Below are 26,906 nucleotides of genomic sequence, written 5' to 3' on the forward strand. Positions count from 1 at the left end.
ACTTGCAGCAACGTGGCCTTCCCTGAATGAAGCACAGTATATGTAAGTCACTCTGTTTGCCCGGTCACACAGTCCACCACTCCTCACAGCTTAGCTGCATTCCTCCACAGCGAGCTGGAGAGCACTTCCCACTGTGTCCCAGGTCATCGGCAGCAGGCCCCCGAGACAGAGCAGACAGGCTGCCGGTTGGCCTGCCGGTATCAGCGTTCGCTTGTCTTCAGGGTCAGTCACGGCAGGGACGTTCCTCCCTGTCCCACCTCGGCCCCTCCCAGGCAGCATGTGGGGTAAGCGCTGGACACTGGACACAGTGCTTGCATCACCAACGCTCTGGGGTCCCTTTGTACTCTCTGATCCAGGATTACTGATCTGCTTTCAAACAGGCAGCAACACAAGCTGCGGAGGGAATGTTCAGGGAGACACAGTGACAGGACCTGAGTGTGTGTGTGTTTGTGTGAATGGTCCTGTAATGAGAAGTTACATTCACTGTAATGAATGTGAAGCCCGTGTCCCTGAACACTCTCTCACTCTTTGTGCAGACTTGCTCAATGACAGCCTTGGTTGGATGTGTTTGTGCTGTCTGGGCCAAAGGTTTTCTCTTCCAAATATTATTATGTGGTTTTTTTATATTCCCTTGGTTACAAGGACTGCAGATAGGCTTTCTTAACTACTGTTTAAGCAGTTACTTAATGTCACCTGGAGTTTGTAGCTTTCTGTTGCTTTCAGCGGACAGACTCTGCGGCATCATCTTAGACTTCAATAATATCATGGAAATGGCTAATGTGTTATGATAAGAGAGGTATGTTTTTTTAAGGTGGGGTGTGGTTCAAACACTCTCTCCTCTCAATGTTTAAGAGGATAAACCCAGTATAAACAACTGGGTGGGCCACTGTAACAACTAGAAAAGAAAAAAAAAACTAAAAACAAGGCTCGACGGAGGATTCAAAAGTGCATGTTAGAAGTTGATGGTGGGTGTGTCTAATGTCTGTAAGACAAAATCAAAATCAGCTGAACCCACATGAACTCACAAGCAGAATGACAGAGCTTTGTGAGTTTTTGATCAGATTACTCAGGCTTCACTGCCATGAACAGATCCCTAAAGATCAAACTGAGGTGTTTTTTTCCACCCTGTTGCACATGAATTCATAACTGAAACTTGGCTTGTTTACCTGCGAATCTTTGGGTCAGCTCCCTTTAAAGCCACAGCAGCCACCCAGGTTACTGCAGCTTTCAGCACTGCCTTTGGCATCAAAATTCTAAGCATAGTATAAAAGATGAACGTTGCTTTCAGCTCTGAAAAATTAACTTTGAACGTGCATTCTGCATAATATCCACCAGGGGCGGTAGCTGCCATTGCCAAAAGACTTCCTGCCCAAGTCCACGGGAAAATTGGCCTTTGACCTCTCTAAGTCTTTCCTAAAAAATATAAGTCACTTTCTGGGTCATACTGAATAAAACATGGAGTCAGTTTTATAGATTTTGGTTTAAGTTTCAGAGTTTGTGTGTGGTTCAGCAGTTACATCAATAACGCTCATCTCAAGACTTCAGAGCAGGAATTAGAAACCATTCGATGACATCACAGTGGCTACATCCATCTGTCTGTGCTTACAAGGTTGACACCAAGAAAGCTATGTCAGCCTCTAAAAAGACGATAAGTTTAAAAAGTTCTTTGTTTGTTTCAGAACAGTCTACAAATGCACTTTTGTCCTCCAGTAAAAGAGAAATAAAGCTAATAAGTTGTTGAGTTTTGCCATTTTGCTTGTCAGCGATCGATGTGTTTTTTACAACCAAAACAACAACAGTAGATTGATAGTAGATCACTGCTGCACATTATAGCATACATGCCAACTCGCCCATTTTTTCCACGAGAATCCTGAATCTCATTGCCCTCCTGGGAATCTCCCTGAGCCACCATTCTCCTGAGTTTTCAAACCCCCGCTGACTTTTGCTACTCAGGTTAAACATGATATACAAGTCGCTTAGATAACTTAAAAATGTTACTGTTTGACTTGTTCCAGTGTTTTATTTGTTCATGAGTAAATCTGTTTGGCTGAGATCTAAGTTATTAGATTAGATTAAATAAAACTTTATTAATCCCTTGGGAGGATCCTCCGGGGGTTTTCACACCGCTGAATACGCGTCAAACAGAAAAATGATTAAGCAGAAGTGTGAGATGGTCGAGAATTTACGCCAGTGTCCGGTTGAGCAGACGGCAGAGTTTCACTCCGCCGAGAGAGCTCGTGACGTAATTCTGAAGGCTAGACCGTCACAGTCGCCCACTTCCGGCCTACCCGGCTTTCGGAGGACCCACTTAGACCACGAAGGTCGGGTCCTCAGTTGGATGCAGCCTCTGAATTTAGACAGCCCCGGGACAGCAGTAAGGGTGACATTTAACTTACTTTAAATAAATAATTTTAAATAAATAAACACTTGAATGTCTCCCTAATTCTGAGGTCTCAAGGATCGCAAGTTTGCAGAGACAGAGCAGGAGATGTAAGAAAAGTGCATGAAATTAAACGACCTTGTGTTTTATTTCTTGGGCTCTATTTTTGGGACTTTTAGAGAAGAGCAGGATTTTTTCCCTTTTCTGTCACTTACTCGTATCACTTTAAGGTCTGCTACATTAAAAATGGCTCACAAAGATGAATCAATTTTTAAGAAGATGAACGTTTCACTTTACCCGGACGCCTTTTTTTGTTTTCAAAGAGCCTTTTTTGCGGATTTGCAAATACTTGAGTTGTCTGGATTTGCTTGCCAGGCAAAACAAGCATGTTTTGCTAAGAGAAAGGATGTGGGGGTACTATTACACACGTCTGAGCTTCTTTGTGTTGCTGCAACCTAATATTGTCTCTGTCTAGACTTTCATTCTTTATCTCTGACTTTTTCATGTGGCTTCGCTGATGGTTGTGGGTGTTGTGGTTATCTATCAGCGTGGCCAGAAAAGACAGGAAATGGGTTCATGTACAGAGAACAAAAAATCAGATATAAAGAGTGAAAGAGCAAGAGAAGGAGAATAAGTCTGTAACAGGACATGAGCTGTGTAGATTTTAATAATTAAACGCACACACACAAAGCACGCTGTCTAACTAAACAATGCCAGACTTGTATGCCAGGACACTTACTGTCATTGCACTCCCACACCCTGTCAGTAAGATGGATTGGCAGGAGAGCAGCAACGATGATAGTCAGTTGAAATCCGGGAAACAAAAAAGCAAAAAATTTCCATGATTAAAAAAAAACGCTCTTAGGGCGTAGAAGGTGGCTCTGCTTTGGGTGTCTGTGACAGATGATTTTTGCTGCAAGCGTGACGGGGGAATGCCATCGAGCTTGTTTCTGGATGCCGTGTTGCTCCCTCAGACATCCAAGAAGTGTTTTTTTATTGCACTGCATTTAACTGATGGGTTTAAGCAGGTGTCAACTTGTTACACAAATTTAAGGAGAAAAGGTGGAGGCGTTAGAGGTGGACACTGCCCAAAAAGAGAGTGAAAAACAAAACAAATCCACCCTGGATTATGAGTTTACCGCCAAACAGTCTCACGAACATGAACTTTGCCTCTTCGCATTCCTCGACCTCTGTTTCCTTCGAGGGAGGAGGGGCGGCAACAGCTCTTTGATCCTTCTTCATGTGATCCCTCATTTTCATGAGCCTTTTGCTAAACGTGTCTGACAGAAAAAACAGAAGGAACCTGTTATAAACACACAATACCTTTTATCCTTTGTTTCGTAATTACTGCTTAAAACCAACTCAGTGCCAACAGTTTTTGTTCATACACGGTATCACCACAAAAGTCACTTCAGATCTGATTTAGAGACTATTGTGGGCTAAGTCCAAAACTACAGAAAGGATTAACTTCGCATAAACTCCACCAGACTCTGCTGTAGGGGTTATGTTCAGCTAAAGCGTGTGTCATGTGCTTTTACTTGTGGTATAAAGTACACAACAGTTATACTTTAACCTGTGTTGGCTTTTATTTATACCTGTAAACCGCTCGCTCAGGCACCATAAAGTATGTTTCTACTCAAATCACTATTATCAATCATTGTGCTGTTCAAAGTAGGGGTGCTCGATTATGGCAAAAATGATAATCACGATTATTTTCACTGAAATTGAGATCTCGATTATTTGACGATATTTATTTAACCCTTTAAGACCTACTATAGAACCAAGTCTGCCAGAGCTTATATTATTTTTTTACATGCTGTAGTGCCATTTGTGGGAGCATTTCAAGTTGCTATACAACTGTTATAGCCCATATTTTAATAATATGTATGCATTAAGTCCATAGTAACTACATTAATTGCAAAAAAGTGCAATAAACTACAAAAAAAATTGAAAATCGTTTTTGTTTTTTTTACATATATTTCTACTTGGAGAAATTTAAGAGGTTTATCCCTCAAAACTTTAAATACAAAAAAGTTGCAAAAAATAGTTTACAACAGCAGGAAATTTATTTTGAGTGTCTTCATAGTTTTATTTTTGAGATACACCAATTTTTATATACTGCGGGAAAAACGAAAAAACAATCCTATGTTGCAAATTTGCAAAGAAAACAGCAGGTGCATCAAAATAAACTATTTCCAGCAGCGCAATTCGAGTTCTAAGCATCACAGAAACTATTCAGAAAAGTCAAACATGACTTATAAAAACACCAGTATAGGCTTTTAAGGCCTACAAGTAAAAAACTACATTTTCCGCGAAAATGACGTCACTTCCGGTTTCGGGCAGGAAATGGCGGACATGTCTGTTTCACTGTGGGAAGTGTTACGAACAGCTGATCGGATCGGCAAAGCGTGTTTCTGGAATATTATGTTTTTGTTGCTGCAAGTGCTTTTTATGCAATTTTTGCAAAGCTTTATGTTGAAGAAAACCGTGACCGAGGACAAGCTGATGGCATAAGATGTAAGTACAACTCCTCCGGTTTCATATGCAAAAAAAAAAAATTGCGCTAGCTTAGGCGGTTCAGGTTCTACAGGGATTTAAAAATAGTTACACAAAACGGAGCGTGCTGCTCTGACCGGCTTTAAAGGGTTAACAATAACAATGTATTGAATAATGACTTTAAATAATAATAATATAAAATAGTGTGCAACACCACTGAAGTTTTTTTTACCTCTCTTTTCAACCAACGGCAGTCACTCTCCTCTCCAAATAACTTCTGCTTAGCTTTCCGAGCTTCCCTCGGGTCCTCTTAATCAGCGGTCTCCAACCTTTTTTGCGCCACGGACGGTTTATGCCCGACAATATTTTCACGGACCGGCCTTTAAGGTGTCGCGGATAAATACAACAAAATAAAACTAGTACAGGTACCGAAAAAAAGAAGATTTATTCATAACACACGTGAAAAGACCCAGGAAAACCGAGTTAACAATCAAAACGATAACAAAATAACGCTGAAAACCGATAAAAACCCTGAAAACCACACATTTCACATCTGAGCCTCAACTCTCGCGGCCCGGTACCAAACAACTCATGGACCGGTACCGGTCCGAGGCCCAGGGGTTGGGGACCGCTGCTCTTAATTGTTGTGACCCGTGTTCGAAATGCAGAGAGGTGCGCTGGATTTGCCACACGGAGCAGCGCGAGAGTAAAGCATGAGGGAGGGGCTAATAATCGGCTCAGTCATTTTTAATGATCGTTGAAAGCCCAGATCGTAATCGTGATTAAAATTCGATTAATTGAGCAGCCCTAGTTTAAAGCTTCACTAAGAAATGTTTTCATTTCCACAATGCCAAATGACTAATGTAAAGGACAACACAACAGGAGACCAGGTCGTCCTCACCTCTGCAGAAAGTTTAGACATCTTTCAGGTAATTGTGTTTGTATCTTCCCTCTAAGCAGCAGCCAGCACTTTTAGGACACTATTCGAATCCTTTTAACCTCGATGGTGGAGCGCTAGGGATATATTGCTGCATTCAGTTACTGTCCATGGGCATCATACGCACGCACTTAGCTGCTAGTGAGTGCTAATTAACAGACTAATAAAAACTGGAATTTCACTAACTAAAACTGAAGCACAAACATGTTGAACAGACAAACTGTGCTATTCTTCAGATAATTCCACTTAAAACCTCCAAAAGTTGGTTCTGTTCATCTGGACGAAGCGTTTTGCGGGAGAAACGTTTCGTCACTCATCCAGGTGACTTCTTCAGTCCTCAGCTGACTGCAGGTTTCAATCTTATAAACAGTACATTTGCATAATGACTGAAACCAGCCCACTGAAGGAACAATGGGCTGGGAGGTCAGTTCCTTAATCATAATTATGCAAATTCTCATGACGATTGATCAACTACCACTGATCAATGTCCATGAGTCCCATTCACAGAGAGTTGGGGAATGGCTGTAATCACAGCATTGTAAGATGGTGACAGATATACCCTTAGGCCCCCTCCTCAATTCAGAGATGGTCTTTCCCATTTCACGTAAATGCCCTCCTTGACTCCGCCCTCAAACCAGCGTTCCTCCCTGTCCAGGATGTGAACATCCTCATCACTGAAAGAGTGTCCACTGGCCTGTAGGTGTAAATAGACTGCAGAGTCCTGGCCTGACGAGGTGGCTCTTCTGTGTTGTGCCATCCGCTTAGCCAGAGGTTGTTTGGTTTCCCCGATGTATAAATCCTGCCAATCCTCCTGCACTTAACAGCGTACACTATGTTACTCTCTTTGTGTCGGGGGACCGGATACTTGGGGTGGACCAATTTTTGGCGCAGCGTGTTTTGGGTTTTAAAAGCCACAGAGACCCGGTGTTTAGAAAAAATGCGTCTCAACATGCTCCGATACTCCTGACACATACGGGATCACTACAGGTTTTCACTTAGGCAGCGGTTGTCCTTCTCTCCTGGATCGGCTGGAGCTTTCTTTAGGCGCCTTCCCAGCTTTGACAAAAGTCCAGCTGGGATAACCACATTTACTCAGAGCCTTCTTGATGTGCCGTTCTTCTGCCTCCCTGGCAGATGTCCCCCCATTACTGATGGGGGACATCTAGACACAGTGTAAGAAGGCTAACCTGCCACTTTTCATATCCTCCCTGGTGAATTTGACGTGTCAGTCCACCGAATTAATGTGATCTGTGAAATGTGGTACGTCCTGAGATTTGATTTTCACCCAGGTGTCATCCACATACCTGAACCAATGGCTTGGTGGTGTTCCAGGGTAGGATAACAAAGCCCTCTTTTCCACTTCTTCCATGTACAAAATGGCCACGATGGGTGAAACTGGGGAGCCCACGGCACACCCATGTTTCTGCCTGTAGAACTGACCCTTGAAGTAGGTGGAATGAAGACACAGTTCCAAAAGCAAACGCACTTCGATGGTGAGAGTGGTCCTGTTGCTGAGGTTGGGGTCATCCTGTAATCTCTTACATTCAAGTTTGTCCTTTAACCAGTTCACGATGCCCTTGCAATGTGAGCGCTGTCGCTTAAATCAAATGAGCCACACTTCAGTATTTTTCCACCCCCTCATGGAATCTGTGACATCACAAATACCCCTGATTGATCGTTTGCTATGATCGGCCTGGAGCAGCACCATCACTGTGATATAAGCCACATCAGTAATCTTTATGGTTTGGTTCGGCCTTTCAGTTCTACACGAGTAATCTGTAGATATTAAAGCATTGACAGTGGTGCCAGCTTCCTGCTTACAGTTTGGATAAGGAGCCTTCCTGTCTCAGCTTGTCATTTGCACATTGTGAAATTAATGGTTTTTGCCAGTTTGACGTGAAACAATCTGACTCAGATACCTCACGAATTCATGGGAATGCAGACTAAGAGCAGGTTTTTGTTATGTTTGATCCCAGTAATTTACAACTAACACGTTATGAAAAAAGAGCTTTTAATCATCTGTAATTGAGTGGTGTGGTTTCTTCACGCGTTCCAGCACTCACACAGTGTCAGAAGCAGAACGAGCACAAGTTAAGCCCTTCACACCTTAGACATAAACGCGGATCAAACCACTGGAAGCACTGGAAACAATGTGGTAACGACCAGAAATGCATCATGCCATACATTTCACGGCTGCTAAGCCAACAAATGTGACATGCACAAGTTCATAACAGTGAGGATGATTGAAGGGAACAGCTTGATCGTTTTGTCACGCACTGGGCAAGGTGGCTCCTCCCAACAGAGCAGGAAGGTGAGCAGAACATCTTTAATCAGTCGTTTGTCGTTAACATATATTGTCAATGTCACAGCAGTCTCATTCGTACACATTAATGAGACGTGAGGAATCAAGACATGAAACAAGCGTCTCCGAGCACAAGGAATAAATTGAGTGGAAACAACCTGAAGGGACAAAGTATTAAATTCTTTAAATAGTTGTATAATATAGATTTTTAAACGGGCCTGAAAAACAATTATCTTCATCGCACTTTGTTTGACATTCATAAAGCACCCCAGGGTTACAGTGTGTTTGCTTCTCACAAAACAATTAGACTAGGCGTGGCACTGTTGGCTGTCATTTATGGTTGCGTAGAAAAAAAAGGTTGGGCGAATATCTCAAACGTCTCGAACAAGTCAGAGCTGGGAGCTCAAAAGAGTTCCCGGCAGGCTGTGGGGTCAGAGATGCTGGATGGCAGGTACCTGTCGAACTGCAGAGGCTTTCTCACTTCACTCAAGTTCGGCTTTGGCATGTTTATGGATGTGTTTAGTTGAGTGAACGGGGTCTAGCATACTGAGTGTATTTCAGCTGTTTAGCCCAGGACACAGGGGCGCGTTTAAATATATATTTTACTCACATTTAGCCACTTCTTTTCTCCTTGTGATTTGACCACTAGAGGGAAGGATTTGACAAACTGGAAAAAGCACAAAACCACTGACAACAATGATAATGATTTTAATATCATGAGGGGGGAAACTGAATGACTGAGGCCTGAAAAATATATTTTATGTAGTTCCACTTGACTTTATCACCCACTTGAGAGACCAGTGATAAGACTTAGACTACAGTAAGATTAGCTGTAATTTACCATCAACCATTAATTTAATCTCATCTGTTTAATTTCTAACCCTAATGAAAAAACTCTTACATCTACCTTCAGTTTAAGACCTAAATATAGCTAAATCCTTCAATAAATGGTTATTTAGTGACCATTAGGACAGCCAACAAGCTGTAAACACTGCACATATTAGCTTATTATAAAAGCAGCTGTCTCCTATGCGGACAGCAATTAGCTGTGTAAGGGTTCTGGTCTTAGAACCTGCAGTTTTATTTGTCTTTGAAAACGAGGAGTTGTGCTCATTGTATAAAACGTCCATGCTTTTTCATCAGTACTCTGTTCCTCCTGCATTCTGGTTATACCCTCTGTTAATATTTAGTGTGTATTTGTTCCATCAGTGGTCTAAAGAGCTTGGAAATAAAAGCTGGATTTCTTTAAGTTGTTTGAAGATGCTTCACCTCTCATCCAAGAAGCTTCTTTAGTTAAGAACTGATTAATTTCACAATGTGCAAATGACTTGCTGAGACAGGAAGGCTCCTTATCCAAACTGTAAGCAGGAAGTTGGCACCACTATCAATGCTTTAATATCTATAGATTACTCGTGTAGAGCTGAAAGGCCGAACCAAACCATAAAGAATACTGATGTGGCTTATATCACAGTGATGGTGACGCTGCTCCAGGCCCCTCATTGCAACCGATCAAGCGGGGGTATTTGTGATGTCACAGATTCTGTGGAGGTAAAAAAAAAAAAGAGAGAAAATACTGAAGTGTGGCTCATTTGATTTAAGCGGCAGCGCTCACATCGCAGGGGATCAGGGGTCCGTGAACTGGTTAAAGGACAAACTTGAATCTATGAGACTGGGGTTCAAGTCCACCGTGATGCTCTGAGTTCATGCGGACTTAGTTTTATAGTTACTTGATTTGTTTTTTTATTTAATTATGTCCACACCTTTGTTAGGTTCATGCAAAAAAAAGTTCTTGATTTGAGTAAAAGTCAACAGATGTGCAGTTGCTCTGATGGTCTAATATTGTTCTAATCTTGAGGCTATCTCCTGCACCACCAAGAGCATCCTGACGGGAAACATCTGCACCTGGTATGAAACAGCACCAAGCAGGACAGAGTGGGGCGAACGCATCATTCGCTCTGAGCTTCCTGACCTTCAGCTCTGAACTGAAGAAGCTTCTAGGATGAGAGGTGAAACGTCTTCAAGCAACTTAAGGAAGTCCAGACGCTTTTCTTTCCAAGCTCTTTAGACTACGATGACCTGGATGAGTGAGAACCTTCACAGACTTGTTGCTTCAGTGTTTCCCCGTGTGCTGATTTCTGTTTATTTTGGTAGTCTTATGATAACCCGTGTTTTGCATTTATGTGTGTGTCTTCCCTTTGTCCTTTATCACATCGTCTGTTATCCTTCCTTGCGTGAGTGTTTCTGCCAGAATTCTGTTGGTTGTTTGTTTTGGACTTTTTGTGAAGAAGGTGCCAGATGTTATCATTTCTGTCTATTTTACCCGCCTGAATCTAACCTGCCTAGAGCACCAAGACTGACATTAAAACAGCAAATAATTACATGTCAAATTAACCTCCTAGGACTTGGCGTCCACATATGTGGGCATCAGATTTTGGGTTGTCTAGACCAAAATGCTAAATTTGCTCTACAAGGGTCTGATATCCACTAACAAGGACATTATACTGCCACTGTTCTATCGAAATTTAACATGAATGTCCTCGATCGAATTTTTCTCAGAAACAAAATAAAGGTAAAAAAAACCAAAAACAGGTAATTCTTTGTTTTTACATTCATCAGGCCCTAATCTGCCCAAATAGCAAAGAGAAATTAAAAATGCATGCCATGAAAGAGTTCGGGTCTTAGGAGGTCAAACCAGTGAGCTGAAAACGCACAGAAAAGGGAAGCTAATGCAGAGGTAGCTTAAACCTGCGTTCTTTCTGGTCGTCTGCTCTCGCTGCAAAAACATCTTTGCTCACCTGATCTATGATGTAAACATTTACTAAGGAGGTTGTGCTTTAAGTCACTACTTTAAGTTCTTATTTAACACAACATGATTTACATTTTTATCATTATCCTCCCATTTGCAGTAAATTAGATGATAAAGCAGGGCAAATAAAAGTTTTATGGACAGAGTTAAATCTGACAGTTTAATAAAGTTAGAATAAACATATGTACCGTTTCATGTTCACCTTCTGCTTCAGCAGCATCTGCTGCTTTTCAGTTTTGCTACACGATGACAGACGCCAGGACGCTTAACTCGAGCCTTCAGAGTCACAGCGTTACAGCTTCATCAGAGGTGAACTCCAGATCACAGCGATAACTGTTAAACCTGCATTTTTACAAGCGACCATTTTCACATTACACGCATTCACTCGATTCTTACTTTAAACTCTTGTGTGTCTAACTCCAGTCGTGTTGGTTCAGAGCTAAACTTCCTTGTCATTTTAACCCAACATTTAATCTTGTTTGTTTAGGCATCGAGTAGGAGTGTATACTTGCACGCACTTGCACCTTCTAAAACCTTCTGAGAGAACCATATCTGGATTTCATCTGTGTTTTCTTTTTTCCTTGCAACAAATTTGCCTGCAAGGAATTCTTGTCAGTAATTCATTGAAAACCCGGAATAATGTGAATTATTTCAGAGTGAAATACTTTTCCTGATCACACTGAAAGGTAAGGGACACTGAACAGGACCTACCCCTGCATTTATTAACAGTAAAACATCTGCCAATTGCCTGTAGTTGAAGTAATTAGACATAATTTAAATGAAGCATTGATGTGTTTGGATACATGTCTGTATAAGAACAAACAGGCTTCATGGGAATTGGAGCCTATTCACAAGTTTTAAAAGAAGGCCCTTGGCAACTGCTGTGAAAATGAAAATAAAATGTGTTTATAGTTTCTGTTTATCCAGGAGTTTACCACCATTACTGCCAAGATCAACACCTACCCGTACTGTTCAACATTTTTTGTGCAACAGATAAGCAATGCAATCATATGAATCAGAATGGAACACTCTCAGTTGTTTAAAATCCATGAGGCCACAGACCTGTGCTTCCTTCAGGATAGAAATGTTTCTTCAGATGTTCAGGGTTTTTTTCCTTCAGGCTGCCACACATCATGTCTAATAAAGAAGAAAACATTATTCTAACTTTGCACATTTTATTCTGGTGTTAACAGCTGATCTTGGTAAAAGTATGATTTGTGGACTGTTGGTTTATTAGCACTCAAAGAAAACATGGATCCAGCAGCGAGCTGTAAGTTTACAGCGGACCCAACCTGAAGCTGAACATGATTTTATTTAACTAAGCTTAAGATGATCTTTTGTTTATTGTCCACAGATGCACATTGAACCCAGTCTACAGTCTGTTAGATGATGTCTGCAACACCATCCATGTTAGTGTTTTGGTCGCTGCTGCGTTTGCTTTTCTTTGCCTTTTTCTGGGCAATTCGGAACCACCAGTGAACCTAACTCCACTAACTGCATGTGGCAGGAAGCCAGAGTGCTTAAAGAAAGAGTGGCAACCACTGCAGACACACACATGTCTGCTAATCCGAACTAAAGAACAAATAACTAACTTCTACAAATACTAGAAATCACTCAATGAAATAGAAATCGTGCATCTTTGATAGTTTCTGCAATAGAATACAATAGATAGATGGAATAGCCTTTTATTGTCATTGTGCATGTACAACAGAATTATGGGTGATAATAACATTATGGGTGACAGCAGAAATAAATAAGAAACGGAAGAAATATATACAAAACATGAGAAAGACACACATTAAAGAACAAAGTGCTTGGAAGTAGTGCACAGAAAAGACTTAGATTGGTGGGTGGGTGGACACCGGTGGGGTGTGTCGGTGTTTGTTAACAGTCTGAATGGCCCAGGGGAAGAAGCTGTTTCTGAGTCTGGAAGTGTGGGATGTGATTGACCTGAGGCGCCAGTCAGAAGGCAGCGGGTCAAAGTGCTTGTGGACAGGGTGCGTGCGAGGGGTCACCTGTGATGGCCCAGGTTTTTCTGAGACAGGAGGTTCTGGTGATGGCCTCCAGGGGTGGCAGAGGGCAGCCAGTTATGTTTTGGGTGGTGTTAATTACTATGTGCAGATTCCTGTTCTCAGTCGTGGCCTCTACGTACCAAACATCCAGACAGTAAGAGAGCATGCTCTCCACTGAGGAGCGGTAGAAGGCCAGCAGCAGCTTCTGCACACGGAGGAAATGCAGCCACTGCTGGGCTTTCTTTACCAGGGCGATGGTGTTGTGGGTCCAGGTGAGATCAGCGGCGATGTGGGTGCCCAAAAACCTGAAGGTGGAGACAGATTCACCCTGTTCTAGATTTGTGATGATGAGTGGAGTGGACCTGTCTGTGCCTCTTGAAGTCCATTATGACACAGCACATCAACCATTTGTCAGTTAACTGAATTAAATGTTCATAAATGCACCAACAGCACAAACAGAGTCAACTGTTCCACTTCAGTGACTCCAATTAGCTGTGGTGAGTCCAAGAAGACAGCTAACAACTATAGCTGGAAACAACCTGTCAGTCAAAGCAGGCACTCCCTTCATGGCATTGAAATGGATCACTTATAATAACGGTCACCCAGTATGAAGGACTCAGGAAGGAAGTTTTGCAAACACATGATTCATCTTCTAAATTGTAGGAAAAGTTTCTTCTCTTCTGGTTTGTATGAGCGCTCATATGAACCTAAAAAGCTGCTCATCCAACTTTTAGCAAACGCAACCCAAGTGCTCACCTACAAAAGCTTGTGCAACAGCAGCAGCCCGAGGGAACAACACTCCAGAGAAAATGACTTTTTCAGAACTGGCTACATCTACCAAAGATGTATCATATTTAATTAATTAATTTCTTGGTAACACTGACGTCACGCTGCGTTTGTTGGACGTGTCAGTGTTTTTTGATAGAAAAGGGGAGGTACCAGACCTAACTCCAGTTCTATGAGTGCGTTTAAGGTGCCCCCAAAGAAAGAGTGCCACCAGAGCCGATCTAGGAGAGCCGTTCCACTTCATGGTAACCTCACTGTGCAGAAGACAACTGCAGTTCAGCTGTGTGTGCAGAAGGGGGAGTGTGTAATTAATGAATTAATTAATTAAATTGTAAAATCTTTATCTATATCTGCTTCCAGACAGAAAAAAGCACCCTTTTTTTGCAAGTACAGCACAAAAAATGTCAGAATTTAAATAAAATAACACGAGGATCTCATCTGGACAACCAACTGCTCCAAGTTGGTCAAGAAGGCGCCTCTTCTTCCTGAGGACTCTGAGGAAGAACCACCAGTCCTCAGACATCCTGGTGAACTTCTACCGCTGCACCATCGAGAGCATCCTGAACAACTGTATAACAGTCTGGTACGGGAGCTGCTCTGCCTCGGCCCGAATAAACTGCACTACTGTAAATGTTATATGTTATATAGACAGTCGTTCTGTACTATACAATAATTATAGTTTTACAACTGTTTATAACTTGTATAGTTTCATATTCATATCCTGATCATAGCTTGTACACTCACTACAGCCTGTACATACTTATAGTTATAGCATATTCATAACGTACCTCCATGTACATTGTAACATACCCATAATAGACTCATATTTTGTATTGTATCTATATATCTATATTATTGCTAAAGCACTTTCTGGATGGATGCGAACTGCATTTTGTTGCCTTGTACTTTTGATATGTGCAATGACAATAAAGTTGAATTCTGATTCTGATTCTTTTCTCCATAAAACACAACCTTTGTATGTTGATTGGTTGGTCCAGGATTTATGACAGGACACATTTTATTGTAAGAGATAATTAAATGTTAGACATACAGCACACTGGAGACTTCCACGTGTACATAAGAAACAGCTGGTTGTAGGGAGGGAAAATGATGCAATCCAGTAACTGCTGCTTGTTTCCTGACATCAAAATGGCTCGTGGCGTGGTGACATGCCTGAGACTCACATAAAGACACTTTACTACTACTAAAACATCTATACTGCACCAACCAGGTGTTTTAAAAGTGTGATAAAAAGTAGTAGAAACTTGAGCTTCAGCTCTGTAGGCTAGAGGTGTAAATACTGGCCCAGTATCACTGATACCAAGTACCAGTAGTGATACAACAAACTTAATGAGGTGAATGCATCATTGTTGTGCTATATAAATACATTCATCTTAACAGTTAACACAGAACGGTTATTATCTCCAGACATTTACATTTTTTCACTTCCAATAAAATAATTTAACATGTTTCAAAAGGATGATTACATTATTTCAATCTTTGAATGTACTCTATTGGTAACCAGTCAGCTGAAGTAACAGCTATCGTGACCAAAAACACTTTGAAAATTACTAATGCTGTCGAGCCCACATGAGTCATAACTGAAACATGGCTTTCACCACCATAAACTACCTGGGTTTTCTCTACCAGGAGCCTCGGTGTCTGTGCCGGGGATCTGGGTCTCTTTGAACGTTTTATTTCTATTTCGCAGCTTGTTGTTGCCTTTTTCAGTTTTTCATCCGTTTGTACAAACTGGCAGTTTTGCAACAGCAGAGAATTCCCTTCTTACACACATATTGCAGTTTGCTGTGTGTTCACTGACAGCTGTAAAATGTTCCTGCAGGATGCTCCTCTCTGCAGCCCGCATGTGTCTTTGCACAAGGTGTCACATGACAGAACGAGGGGGAGAATCGTATGTGCATGAGAGGAGCTGTGTTTGCACAGACACGTCTACTTTGTGATGAAAGGGGAGCAACATACTGAACCTAAGGAGTGAAAAACTGAAACTGAAGTATCCCATCCCCATCTATATGATGCCAGTAGCAACGTTGCATTAATACTATCTATGTTTGGATCAGTCCGCCCGCTCTTACCACAGGCCCCCATTCATATGCATTCCCAAGAGAACTGTATCAGAAGTTTTCTGGTTTCACCCTGGTTGCGAGTCTATGGCCACCCCTTGGCTCCGCCTCTGTTCAGAGAATGAAGCCTGTCTGGTCAGGTAACCCTCTTATCCCTGGGTTTTACCACTTCTTATACCTCATATGGAATACAGTTACTTTTTAGATTAATACATATATAATATATCATTTTGAGAGACTCCTTTTATTCTTGTGGTAAGTTTGTAGGTCTGTCACTCTGTAACACCTACTGTAAGAAGCAGTTACTAACTAACAGCCGTACAGGCGATACATTCGAGCCTAATCTTAGCTGCATTTGCATTTATGGCTTAACTACCATACAGTACTGGCGAATGTTTTCAGATGTGTCCGAGCAGAAGCACCATGAGTCACCCTGAGTAAATTCAAAATGCGGCCCACCGCAGATGTGGCATAGACAGATGTGAGCAGACGCTAATGTCTGGTCTCTGTTAGCCACAGGACCACCTTTAAAGGGAAAGAGTCTGCATTTCACCCGACCCATAGAAGGTGGACCTGCGCCTGACTTTGGGCATCCTGTCTTCAGCCTGTGTCAACAGGTCAAAATGCCAACTGTGAGACACATTAGGGTGAAACGTTCATCTCTGTAAGGATATTATTTTTGGTCTTTGTTATGAGCGAATTATTCTATGAAGATCATCCCCACATACTTCTACCAAAAGAGAAATTCATCTTTCATTTCCTCCTCAGATTAAGAGGCTTAATTGAAAATGACGAACGGCACGAACAATGGCCAACACGCCTCTTGAACAAAATATTCAGTGGCGGCCGTTACAGCGAATACCAAAAAGACCCACCACGCCTGGTCACACCTGCAGTGACGAGCAGTATACCTGTTTGGCAGCTCCCTCCTCTCATTGCCCTATAAAACCTTCCTCCGGGCTCCGTCAGCACCACCTCTTGCGTACCACTCGTGGAGACTTAGCGATCGCCGCACCTGAGAACAGAGACCGACTCATCATGACCTCCATCCGCCACGGATTATCCGCTCTTTCCCTCTCCTCCGCGCCCAGCCTGCGAAGCTCTCGGGGCACAATGAGCGTCTATGGCGGGGCAGGTGGTAGAAACGTCCGGGTGTCTTACGCCTCCAACGGCCTCGGCTCCGGCTTTGACTTGTCACAGACGCTCTCAGGTGACAGCGGCAGCTTCTCCGTATCAGGCAACGAGAAGGTGACTATGCAGAACCTCAACGACCGGCTGGCTTCCTACCTGGAAAAGGTGCGCTCTCTGGAGACTTCCAACGCGCAGCTGGAGCGTCAAATCCGCGAGTGGTACGAGAAGCAGACCCCCACTGTCAGGGACTACAGCAAGTATGAGAAAATCATCGAAGACCTGCGCAAAAAGGTGAGCTCTCCCCTTCAGTAAATGTTTAAGTAAAGAAAACAATTTCAAAACTTCAAAAAATGAAGCTGAACTCTTCTTTCCAACCCTTAAACTTTTTTCTTTATCTCCAACATCTGTTGTTGATAAGCTCTGAATGTTGTCGAACTAAGTTCCCTTCGTTTCTTAGTATTTTTTTTAACCCTTTCTACATTAGGTGATGATGGAAATGCCGTTATTTATTTGAAGAAAAACATAAAAATCAAACACAAATTAACGTTTCAACATATGTCGCCTCTTTCTTTTAAACACAATAAGGCTACTCTGCAACATTATCAATAACATATGGCATGCTGACACACCAGCAGAATCATTCAGTTCTGTCCGTGGAATGTGGATCAGATCTAAAAAACTACATGAAATGACAAACTGGACTTTGTTACTCAACAGGATGTAGAAACCCTGCCAAGAGTGATGCTCAGACGCACTTGATGAACAAAATAGTTCTTTGATCCTGTTGAAGCATTTACTCTGGAATGAATAAATAAAGTTATTCTGTGTAATAACCCAACCTTGCCAGCCTACATTCTGGACAATGAGTCACTAACACGCCTTTGTGGTAGTATTATATTCGGATTAGAAACCACTCACGCTATTTCTGCTTTGTTTACTTTTCCTAGATCGGCTTGGCCACACAGGACAACGCCAGGCTGATGCTGCAGATTGATAACGCCAGGCTGGCTGCAGAGGACTTCAGAATCAAGTGAGTGGGAACATTTGCCGATGTCTGTGTGGTGGAAAAATAATTAGCTGACTGGTATTTATTCAGACATGACTTCACCCGTTCTTGCTCTCTCTTGATATTATCACTGACCCGTAACCTTCAACAACAAAAGGAAAAAGTGGTTTAACTGGCCCAGCTGGTTTTTGAGCTAACGCTGCATCGTCTGTATTTGTTTTTGTTTTAACATCAATCGAGCAGCTACAGCAATATAAGCAATATTTTATCCCCAACAGGTTTGAGAATGAGCTGGCGGTGCGCATGTCGGTGGAGTCGGACATCGCCGGGCTGCGAAGGGTTCTGGATGACCTCACCATGAGCCGGTCTGATCTGGAGATGCAGGTGGAGGGTTTGAAGGAGGAGCTGGTCTACCTGAAGAAGAACCACGAGGAGGTGAGCGGCCTGCTGCCACTGACATCAGAGTGGCAGAACAAAAAACAGACATGTGATGCACTTTGAAAGTCTCAGGGCTGCACATCCAGAAAACAGAGTGCAGAACAAAAGCATGAAAGTAGTTTTTGATGAGTCAGTTCACCAGCAATTTGACATCATTTGCCTACTCAAACAGCCGTTAATCCCGAATTTGTTTAGATCATTTTAATGTGACTTCAGAGCCTCAGGCTGATAAAAAAAGATAAGACTTTTCACATGACAGTCCAGGTCTGCTTACGATGACAAAAGTCTCATAAATGTCCACCTGCATAAAAAAACACATTCAAAGAAAAATGCTTTGGCCACACAGAACAACAGTGGGATACAGTGAAAACACAGCGAGTCAGCAGCACACAGAGTCATGAACTGAATCAGTGTGAGGCTACATGAATGCAGTGTTTATAAATTTTGGTACTTTCTGTAACAGTCTGGTTTTAACTGGCTCTTCACCTTAGGACCCAAACTGTTTTTTTCCTCTCTTAGCGTTTCATGCTCTTACCTGTTACTGTTGTCATGGTTTCAGGAGCTCGCAGCCCTGCGTGGACAGGTTTCTGGCAGCTCTGTGAATGTGGAGGTGGACGCCAAGCCTCAGGAAGACCTGAACAAGGTCTTGGATGAGATCAGAGCTCAGTATGAGGGCATCAATGAAAAGAACCGCCGTGAGATGGAGGCCTGGTATAAGGTCAAGGTGAGGAGAAGAGGCTGCACTTTGAACTGAATCATCTCATGACTGCACTAAAATAAACGTGATCACCCGATGGCTTGAATATCTTTGTGACCATTATTGTGTCCATTTTGATACCTTTTAGTTTGATGAGCTGAACAAGCAGGTGGCTTCCAGCACAGAGACCCTCCAGTCCTCAAAGACTGAGATCAACGATCTCAAGAGGACCCTGCAGGCCCTGCAGATCGAGCTACAGTCCCAGATCAGCCTGGTAAGGAAGGCTCTACATAGCAGCAACACATTTGCAGCATTTTCCTGAACACACCACAAACCGCAGTTAGTCAACCTGCCAGTCCCCATTTTTTATGCCTTATGCGACTCAAGTGGAAATACGAGTTTCAAAACAAGCAATTAGCACTCGGCACACACTCATTTATCCTCCTGTGTTTACTCTCCCATGAAGAAATCTGCCTTGGAGGGTCAGCTGTCAGAGACAGAGTCCCGCTACAGCCTGCAGCTTAGCCGGCTCCAGGCTATGGTGGACGGCTTGGAGAAGGAGCTCAGCGAGGTGAGGGTGGACATCGAGAGGCAGTCCATGGAGTACCAGCTGCTGCTGGACATCAAGACCAGGCTGGAGATGGAGATTGCAGAGTACAGAAGGTTGCTGGATGGAGAGGATATACAGTAAGTTACTTATAAATAAACATCTATCACTGTAAATCTAACTACTTTTGCAGTAAAGCAGAGGTTTAAACTTGTGCCAGTGGCTGTATTAATGTGCTAGTGCTCTGGCATCAATGCATTTAAAGTCAGCCAAAGCTGACGAGAGGAGCAGGAGTTGCAGCTAATCCAAAAAAAATTGAATAAAAATTTTGTAATCAGTAAAGACGCGGTTTGGCGACCAGTAGAATAGTTCCTGGGTTTTTCCAATGTTAGCTGCATAGGCGAAGACCACCCTCACTAACCTCTGATGCACTCCCATTCATTTTGTTCTGTAAACAGGCCTGAAATATAATACAAACCGCACAGTTCAAGAGTTACTCCTTGTCAGCTTTCAAAGGTTAAAGGGTTGGATGAAGAAATGGTGGTAAAAACCCTTCCTGCCAGAAGAAGGAAACATGAGTAAAACGAATGTGTCATAATCGTAAAGCTGTGGGCATTAAAAAAAGACCCAACAACATAATTTTGTGTTATAGTTTGTTTTATTAAAGCAAACCAAAGTTTTGGGAATGCCAAGCATCCTTAAAACATTAAAATGTTTCAAAAGCACAAACAGGAAAGGCAGGTTCAGTTCAGTATCCCGAGTATCCTCAGAAAGCAAGAGGATACAGCACTCTGTGGCCAAGTAAAGCAAACTTTAACCCTTAATGACATCAAACCAGCTGAGCTATACAAATTCCCTCTCCATATAGATGTCATAAAAGAGGAAATTGGCTGTAAAGACTTTTATTTTTTATCTTATTTTATTATATACCAGGCTGTAAACATGTTCATTTGTGCTGTAAAGCTGGAAACTTTAACGTGGGAGTTTGTGGACACTGACTCACATTTGGAAAGTTTTAAAAGTTCCTGCACCCAAAAGTTCATCATTTAGTACTTTTTTCCTTAAACTTGTAGCAATCCAAAATTAACTTTTTTGCTTTCATGCAGGAAAACCGTTAAGGTCGTCGAGGTCAAAGAAGAACGTAAGTTTACGTCACTGCTGCTTTTATTTATCTCAGTGTTGTTGCCTGGTAAAATGACACATGCTACAGGTTTAAATTATGTTCCTATTCGCTCCGCAGGTAAACCAGTCAGAACCCAGAGGAAAAAGGTGGTGATTGAGGAGATCGTTGATGGGAGAGTGGTGTCCCGCTCAGAAGATGTAGACACAGAGGTCATCAGCAAGTAGACAGACTCTCAGCAGATCTGTACCAAAAAAACAACCAATAGGTGCCCTTCCTGTCCTCAGATGTCTACTAAAGCTATTCAGGAAGAGAATTTGTAAATATTTCTCTCCTAAATCTTTTTTTTATTTTTTGGGATTGCTATTTGGGTTTTATTTTTCTCAGAAAATATTTATTCTGATTTAATGTTTCAGAAAATAACAAAGCTATTAAAATTGGAATAAAAAGTTTCTAAAAAACCAGCGACACGGAGTCTACTCCTGCAGTGCCTCACTCATACATTAGGTGGCACTGTCAAGCAGATTAGTGAAAAAGCGTTTGTGCAAAGTCAATTTGAATATTAAGGTACATTTTCAATGTTGTATGAATGGAAATGGCATTTTATGTAGCAAATCTTACATTAACAGTGCTGAAGGTGTTACATGATGCTTTTTATAAGGGAGCCAATATCCTTGAAATGCTTAGACCACTGTGCTGTGCTATTCCACAGAATGAGAGCAGACCTCGCTTCCCATAAACATTTGTGTCTCTGAGCTCTTTGTGTCCTTGTTTTCATTTCCTCAAATGAACAACATCTGCCTTCCTTTTCGTGTCATTTTCTAACCTAAACACAAGAAACGCGCACAAAGCTTTCAGCTCTTCCTTTGTGCAAAAAGAACACGCACATGCCTCATAATTAAACTTAATGTGACACACTGCAGTTTTGGTGCTACTTTTAGGGACTGTACAAAAACAACTAGCAGGTGACAATATTTTCTTTGCTTACATAGTATTCTTAGAGCAGGTATATCTTTCATGTAACCAACGCCAGGCTAAGCGATGTAGTTATTAATTATCACACACACACACACACACACTTTGATTATTTGGAGACAAATAATCAAAGTCAAAATTATGGTCTATTCTTAATTATAGACCATAATTAAAATGAAAATTATGTTTTGTGGGCAATTCCTGTCTGTAAGTATTAAATATAAACATATGTCTACAGATTTACGATAAATTAATAACTAACGCCGCTAATCACTCCTACTCCTATCCATGGCATACATCTAATGAGCTACACTGTGCTGCAAACATGGTGAGTATTCAGGATCAGCTCTTAACATTTAACATTCGTACGAGATTGATGTTACTTTAGCTTTATCATATTTATCATACGATTATTAATAATCACTTAATACAGACTATGTAATTACACACAAACATATTTTAAGTTCTAATGTTTTTCTTTGCTTTGTTGTCCATAAACCTGAAATCAGCGCTGAGCTGAGGAAGAGTTCCTTACTCTCACTTTAAGTGACCAGAAACATGGTGACAGTCTGAAGATTGACTGCTGCAACTCTTTTTGTGGTCTTCACCTGTTAGTTTGAGAAACCACTTGTGTGAGAGGTGAAACGGCTTCACAGACTTAAAACAAAAAGTCCAGTTGCCTTTTATTTTCAAGCTCTTACCGTTACCACGACTGATGAAAACCTGCACAGACATAAACATCATGTAGTGACTTATGAAGTGATTCACTCCTCTCTGCTCATGCAGTGTATGTCAGTGTCCACTAGATATCAGTATGCTCACAAAGATCGTCTGTTCCTGTTTCTGCAAAGTCTTTGACAAGTGGAGGTGATGCTGGTTTGTGCCCTCACCATGTGACAGCTGGGACAGGCTTCATACTCGGGTCATGTCTATTTTTAGATTCAATAAAAACAAAAAAAAAAACTAATTTAAAATTAATATTGGCTGACACAAAGATATATTTGAAGACACACAGAAGTAGAATGACTCAGTTTTCAGTGGGAACAGACCAGTAGGGGAGACCGGGGATAGTTGTAACATTTTTGACATTTCTGTCTGTAAATTGGAGCTCTTTTAAGGTAGTGGATTCAAAATGTAATGCAAAGTATTTACATGTCTCTGCTATTAAATAGTTCAGCTATTTTCTCTGCAGCACAATTACCCATTGCATGGTATGGCCTCAAACACAAAGAGTGAAATGTTACAATTAACCCCATAGTCTGGGTTAGTTTGTAACATATCCTGGGGTGAAATCTAACACAATGAAATAAGGGTACTAACAAAACATTAACATGTAATCTTTGTTTATTCAACACATGAATGCACTTACATCCATTTATGTAGCTGTGTGTGTGTGTGTGTGTGTGTGTGTGTGTGTGTGTGTGTGTGTGTGTGTGTGTGTGTGTGTGTGTGTGACAGAATGCAGAAATCTAGCTTTTGAACATATTCCAACCCCCCAAAAAAGACAAGTTATGGAATTTTCTGCAACTGAATATTTCATTCATTTTGGTTGGTCTTCCTTGAGTTTGGCCTCATTGGCTCAGTGGGCATTATAACCTACAACTCTTGCACCAATTTTGAACATAACAATGAAGCTGAACAAATGTAGTTGTTCACCAGCATCGCAATTCCATTACTTTTTATCATGGCTTACCTTGATGTGGTTTGCAAAGTGCTTCAGAAAGATGAGGAAATCTGTTTCTTGCACCCATCCTGATTTATTTCCACTACCAGTACTTCCTACTGGTCCATCTCTGACACAGTGGTCTGACAAAATGTATGTGTGGGAACACAAACAGTGGAGGAATTGTGTTACCAATGGCATTAACCGCATATACAAAAGCGACCAGTGAACCTCTCTCTGCTGATGTCGTTGCCCCAACTTGTTTAATATAAGTTAAAGTAATAGTGTGGTAAGTTGTAACATCTGCATTATTGTTACAACTAACCCAGACTGTTGCTGTTACAACTGACCCAGACTCCTATAGCCATGAACTAACTAACATTACAGCCAACGGCTAAAACATTAGCACTAAAGACCTACACAGAATATATCCCCATAGACATACAAATAACACAATTTAAGTTTGATGAGTTTAACTGCAAAGCAGATAATGCTATTAGAAATTGAAATAAAGTAGAAAAACTTACTTTTTGGCATACAAATTACTTTTTTTGTGTTAAATTGTCTGTGTTTGACAAAATGTGCTGATTTTTCACATGTGATAGCAGAACTGAATTGGGCATGCACAGGATGAGTCACATCATTTGAAACTTAGCCCTGATTGGAGAAATTGGAAGTGTTACAACTGACCCACGTTACAACTATCCCCGGTCTCCCCTACATCTCTTATATGTGTCATGTGAGACTGTTATGAAGAGGGGGGTGGGCTAATTCCATTTAAGCAAAAGTTTTAGCATCAAAATATAGTTAAAGCACCTTACTTTTATCATTAATTCCTTTTTTGTATTTTTAAATTATGAATATGTACTATAGGAAGATATATGTATTAAATGTAGATCACTTTGAGATGGTGTTAACTACTTATATTCTGTTGAGTAGCTTTATCTGCATTAGCACAGTAACATATATTACAGAGTACAAAGGATAGCACTAGTACTAGTATTTTCGTGTCAGATGAAAATACTAGTACTAAGTGCTACATGTTCTCATCCAGTGTGGTTAATCTAGCGCATGTTTTTGGCGAGAGGGCATCACTACACGGCGCCCAGAGGACCCGGTTTTTCCACTTCCTGGTAGAAGCTTCCTGAGTGAAAAGTTTGCGGTGTAGTTTCATCTCCTGTAACATGAGGCTGCAATATGATAAAAACAAACTCCGGATTATGTGTGCATGATGTTATATTTACTCCTGTGTGATTGTCAGAGTTCGTTAAATAAAAACAGTAAAGGTCGCTTAAAGCTCTGCTTCCTCCTGCAGACTTTCACACTCTGCAGCAGACTGTAGCACGACTGTGCCACTCAGGGCTGGGGTCCCTAGTCACGACCTAAATGATGACAAAATCTTGCACCACGGAAAGCTGACGTCACCGCGGTACAGTCACCGCTCCGGTGACGTCACGTGACGGAGGCCGGGCGGCAGCATAAACAAAAGCCGAGAGTTTAATGCCATCTGCTGGACGGACAGAGCCTGTCACCCAGCATCATTACGTCATCCGGGAGAAACCGGTGCCAGCTCCGGATCGATGTAACCTGGGAGCCCGGACCTGAATGCAAAATGAGCCAGGAAGCGAAAGAGCAGGACAGACAGTGAGATTAATAATGGACAGAAGCTGCCAGCATCTCACTCTCTGATATCATACAAACAAAGTTTACACTTAATACCTGGAATCGACAGGTTTTTCTTATTGTGAAAAACACAATGAGACACGAAACCTAAAAATGTTTCTGAAAGACTTTCTAAAAATCTGTGTATTCATTCAAAAAAGAAAAATATTGTACAGATTACTGAGAAAGCCAAATATTCATTATTTTCTGCCTTATTTTGGACCAAACTTCCCTCCAGACTACAATAAATGTCATGTGGTGTCCAGTCGTGTTTCGCTCTCTGTAAAGAACCGTTTAAAATAATATTATTCTCAGAGCAAAACAAGCTGGCTAATTAAACACAGAAGTGGCTGACACAAAAATGAAGTATGATGAGCAAACTTTATGGAAATAGTAAAGTTAGAGTTTTTAATGAGGCACAAAACTCTGATAATCTTGTATTTATTAATTATTAGTTAAATCTGGTAAAACACATATCACATTTTTAATTGCTTTTTTCACTTTTTAAAAGTTATTTAAAACTAGTCCAACTATGAAAATTAAAATGCAAAAGTTTTATTTATTGTAAATAATATTTCTAAACATGAATCTAAGTCAAATTAAACAAAACGTTTAAGGAAAACATGGAAAACATGTTCTGTTTTAATCTTTAGTTGTTTGGTCAAAATATTAAATATAATAAACTTGTATTACCTGTCCTGTATTTGTTCCATAACATCAAATACGCATTTTTGTCAAAGACTCCACATGTAATCATAATAAAAACAAAATAACTAATAAAAACTGATACTATAATACTAATATAAAACTGAAATGAATTCAATTAGAATTTCTATCCTGAAAAGCAAAAAAATATGAAAAAATATTTAAAAACTAAATGAAAATTAATCTTTTGGTCTGGACAGAGTGTTTTATTTTGGAAACTGGCCACGTCCTCTGTGCTGTTCCTGTGTGTGACTTCCAACATGCTCTGTGTAGCCTGATGCAATTCACCCTTGTGGATGTGAGACAGCAAATCCCAGACAAGCCCCTAATTTGTAATTTGCAGAATTTAACTACAACTTTCCCCACTAGGGGGCAGTGTTTTGACAGTGGGATTATTGAATTGTTTTTGGATATGTCCTGCTGTATATTCATTTGCCTTTTTCCAGTTAGCCCATTGCTTTTATTGATTTGGCTGGTTAAATAAAGGTTATTCTGACTCACTGCACCATCTTGTGGTATGAAGCGGTGTTATATGAAGGTATAATCTAGCCGTAGTATGGTGGTTAACACATTTGCATAACAAGCAGAAGATCTCTTTTTTAGTTCTGGGAGAAAACGCAGCTGACTTTGGGGTTGTGCTGGTATGGCATCTGCACCAAAACAAACAAACAAACAAACAAACATGTGGTTCTTGTTTGATTCCTCATCTGACCCTAGTTTGACTTTGGTTATTATCTCTTTAACACAACACTCAGATATTTGAACATGAAGTTGTCCAAAATGTTTTTGTTTTTCTGTACATTCAGTAAATAACTAGATGAGTTTAATTTTTTTTTAAATTATTTTAAGCACACACCTTTAACAAGGAAGGGCGCAACGAAAGAAACTACAATATTAAAACCGACTGAACACCAATCAGCCTGGCAGTTAGTCAACATTTACTTATATATAACGAACAAAGATGGGAAAAAATAAACAAAAGGGAAATAAATGGATGCGTCTAAGGCTAAAATGACCCAGAGAAACCACCTTTCTTTCAAGAATAACACAAAACCATAAGCTACATAATGTTAGAGGAAAGGTGGGTTAAATGGAAATGTCAGAGACCCCTGCCCAGCTTCCATTGCCCTAAAGTAAAGCGCGTCAGTACGGAGGTCAGTCT

The 26,906-nt window shown here is 41.1% G+C and overlaps 2 protein-coding genes across 6 annotated transcripts in view; one reads left to right on the top strand and one right to left on the bottom strand.

Moving 5' to 3' along the window:
• The window catches only part of krt222 (keratin 222), a 38,577-nt gene extending 27,116 nt beyond the window's left edge, over positions 1–11,461 (bottom strand). Inside the window, exons 1-3 of one of the 5 annotated variants that reach the window (XM_040033501.1) lie at positions 11,110–11,461; positions 3,120–3,660; positions 3–393 (exon numbers count right to left, since the gene is read on the bottom strand). Coding sequence is in view for 2 of the 5 variants with exons in the window: in XM_040033498.1 (XP_039889432.1) it covers positions 3,120–3,125 (6 nt within the window). In the remaining 3 variants the exon portion in view is untranslated. Of the gene's footprint in view, positions 1–2; positions 1,431–1,577; positions 1,933–3,119; positions 3,798–11,109 lie in introns of those variants that run through there. The other 4 variants (XM_040033498.1, XM_040033502.1, XM_040033500.1 and 1 more) reach the window with 4 other exon arrangements.
• Positions 11,462–16,592: 5,131 nt separating this feature from the next.
• On the top strand, positions 16,593–21,494 carry LOC120734604 (keratin, type I cytoskeletal 19-like). Its single transcript, XM_040033503.1, has 8 exons — positions 16,593–17,222; positions 17,879–17,961; positions 18,216–18,372; positions 18,935–19,099; positions 19,221–19,346; positions 19,539–19,759; positions 20,726–20,760; positions 20,860–21,494. Exons 1-8 carry the CDS (start codon positions 16,608–16,610, stop codon positions 20,964–20,966), a joined length of 1,509 nt encoding a protein of 502 aa, XP_039889437.1. The 5' UTR covers positions 16,593–16,607; the 3' UTR covers positions 20,967–21,494.
• Positions 21,495–26,906: the final 5,412 nt, after the last annotated feature.

This window comes from Simochromis diagramma, unplaced genomic scaffold, assembly GCF_900408965.1.
Source record: "Simochromis diagramma unplaced genomic scaffold, fSimDia1.1 OVJJ01000571.1, whole genome shotgun sequence".
Taxonomy (NCBI): Eukaryota; Metazoa; Chordata; class Actinopteri; order Cichliformes; family Cichlidae; genus Simochromis; species Simochromis diagramma.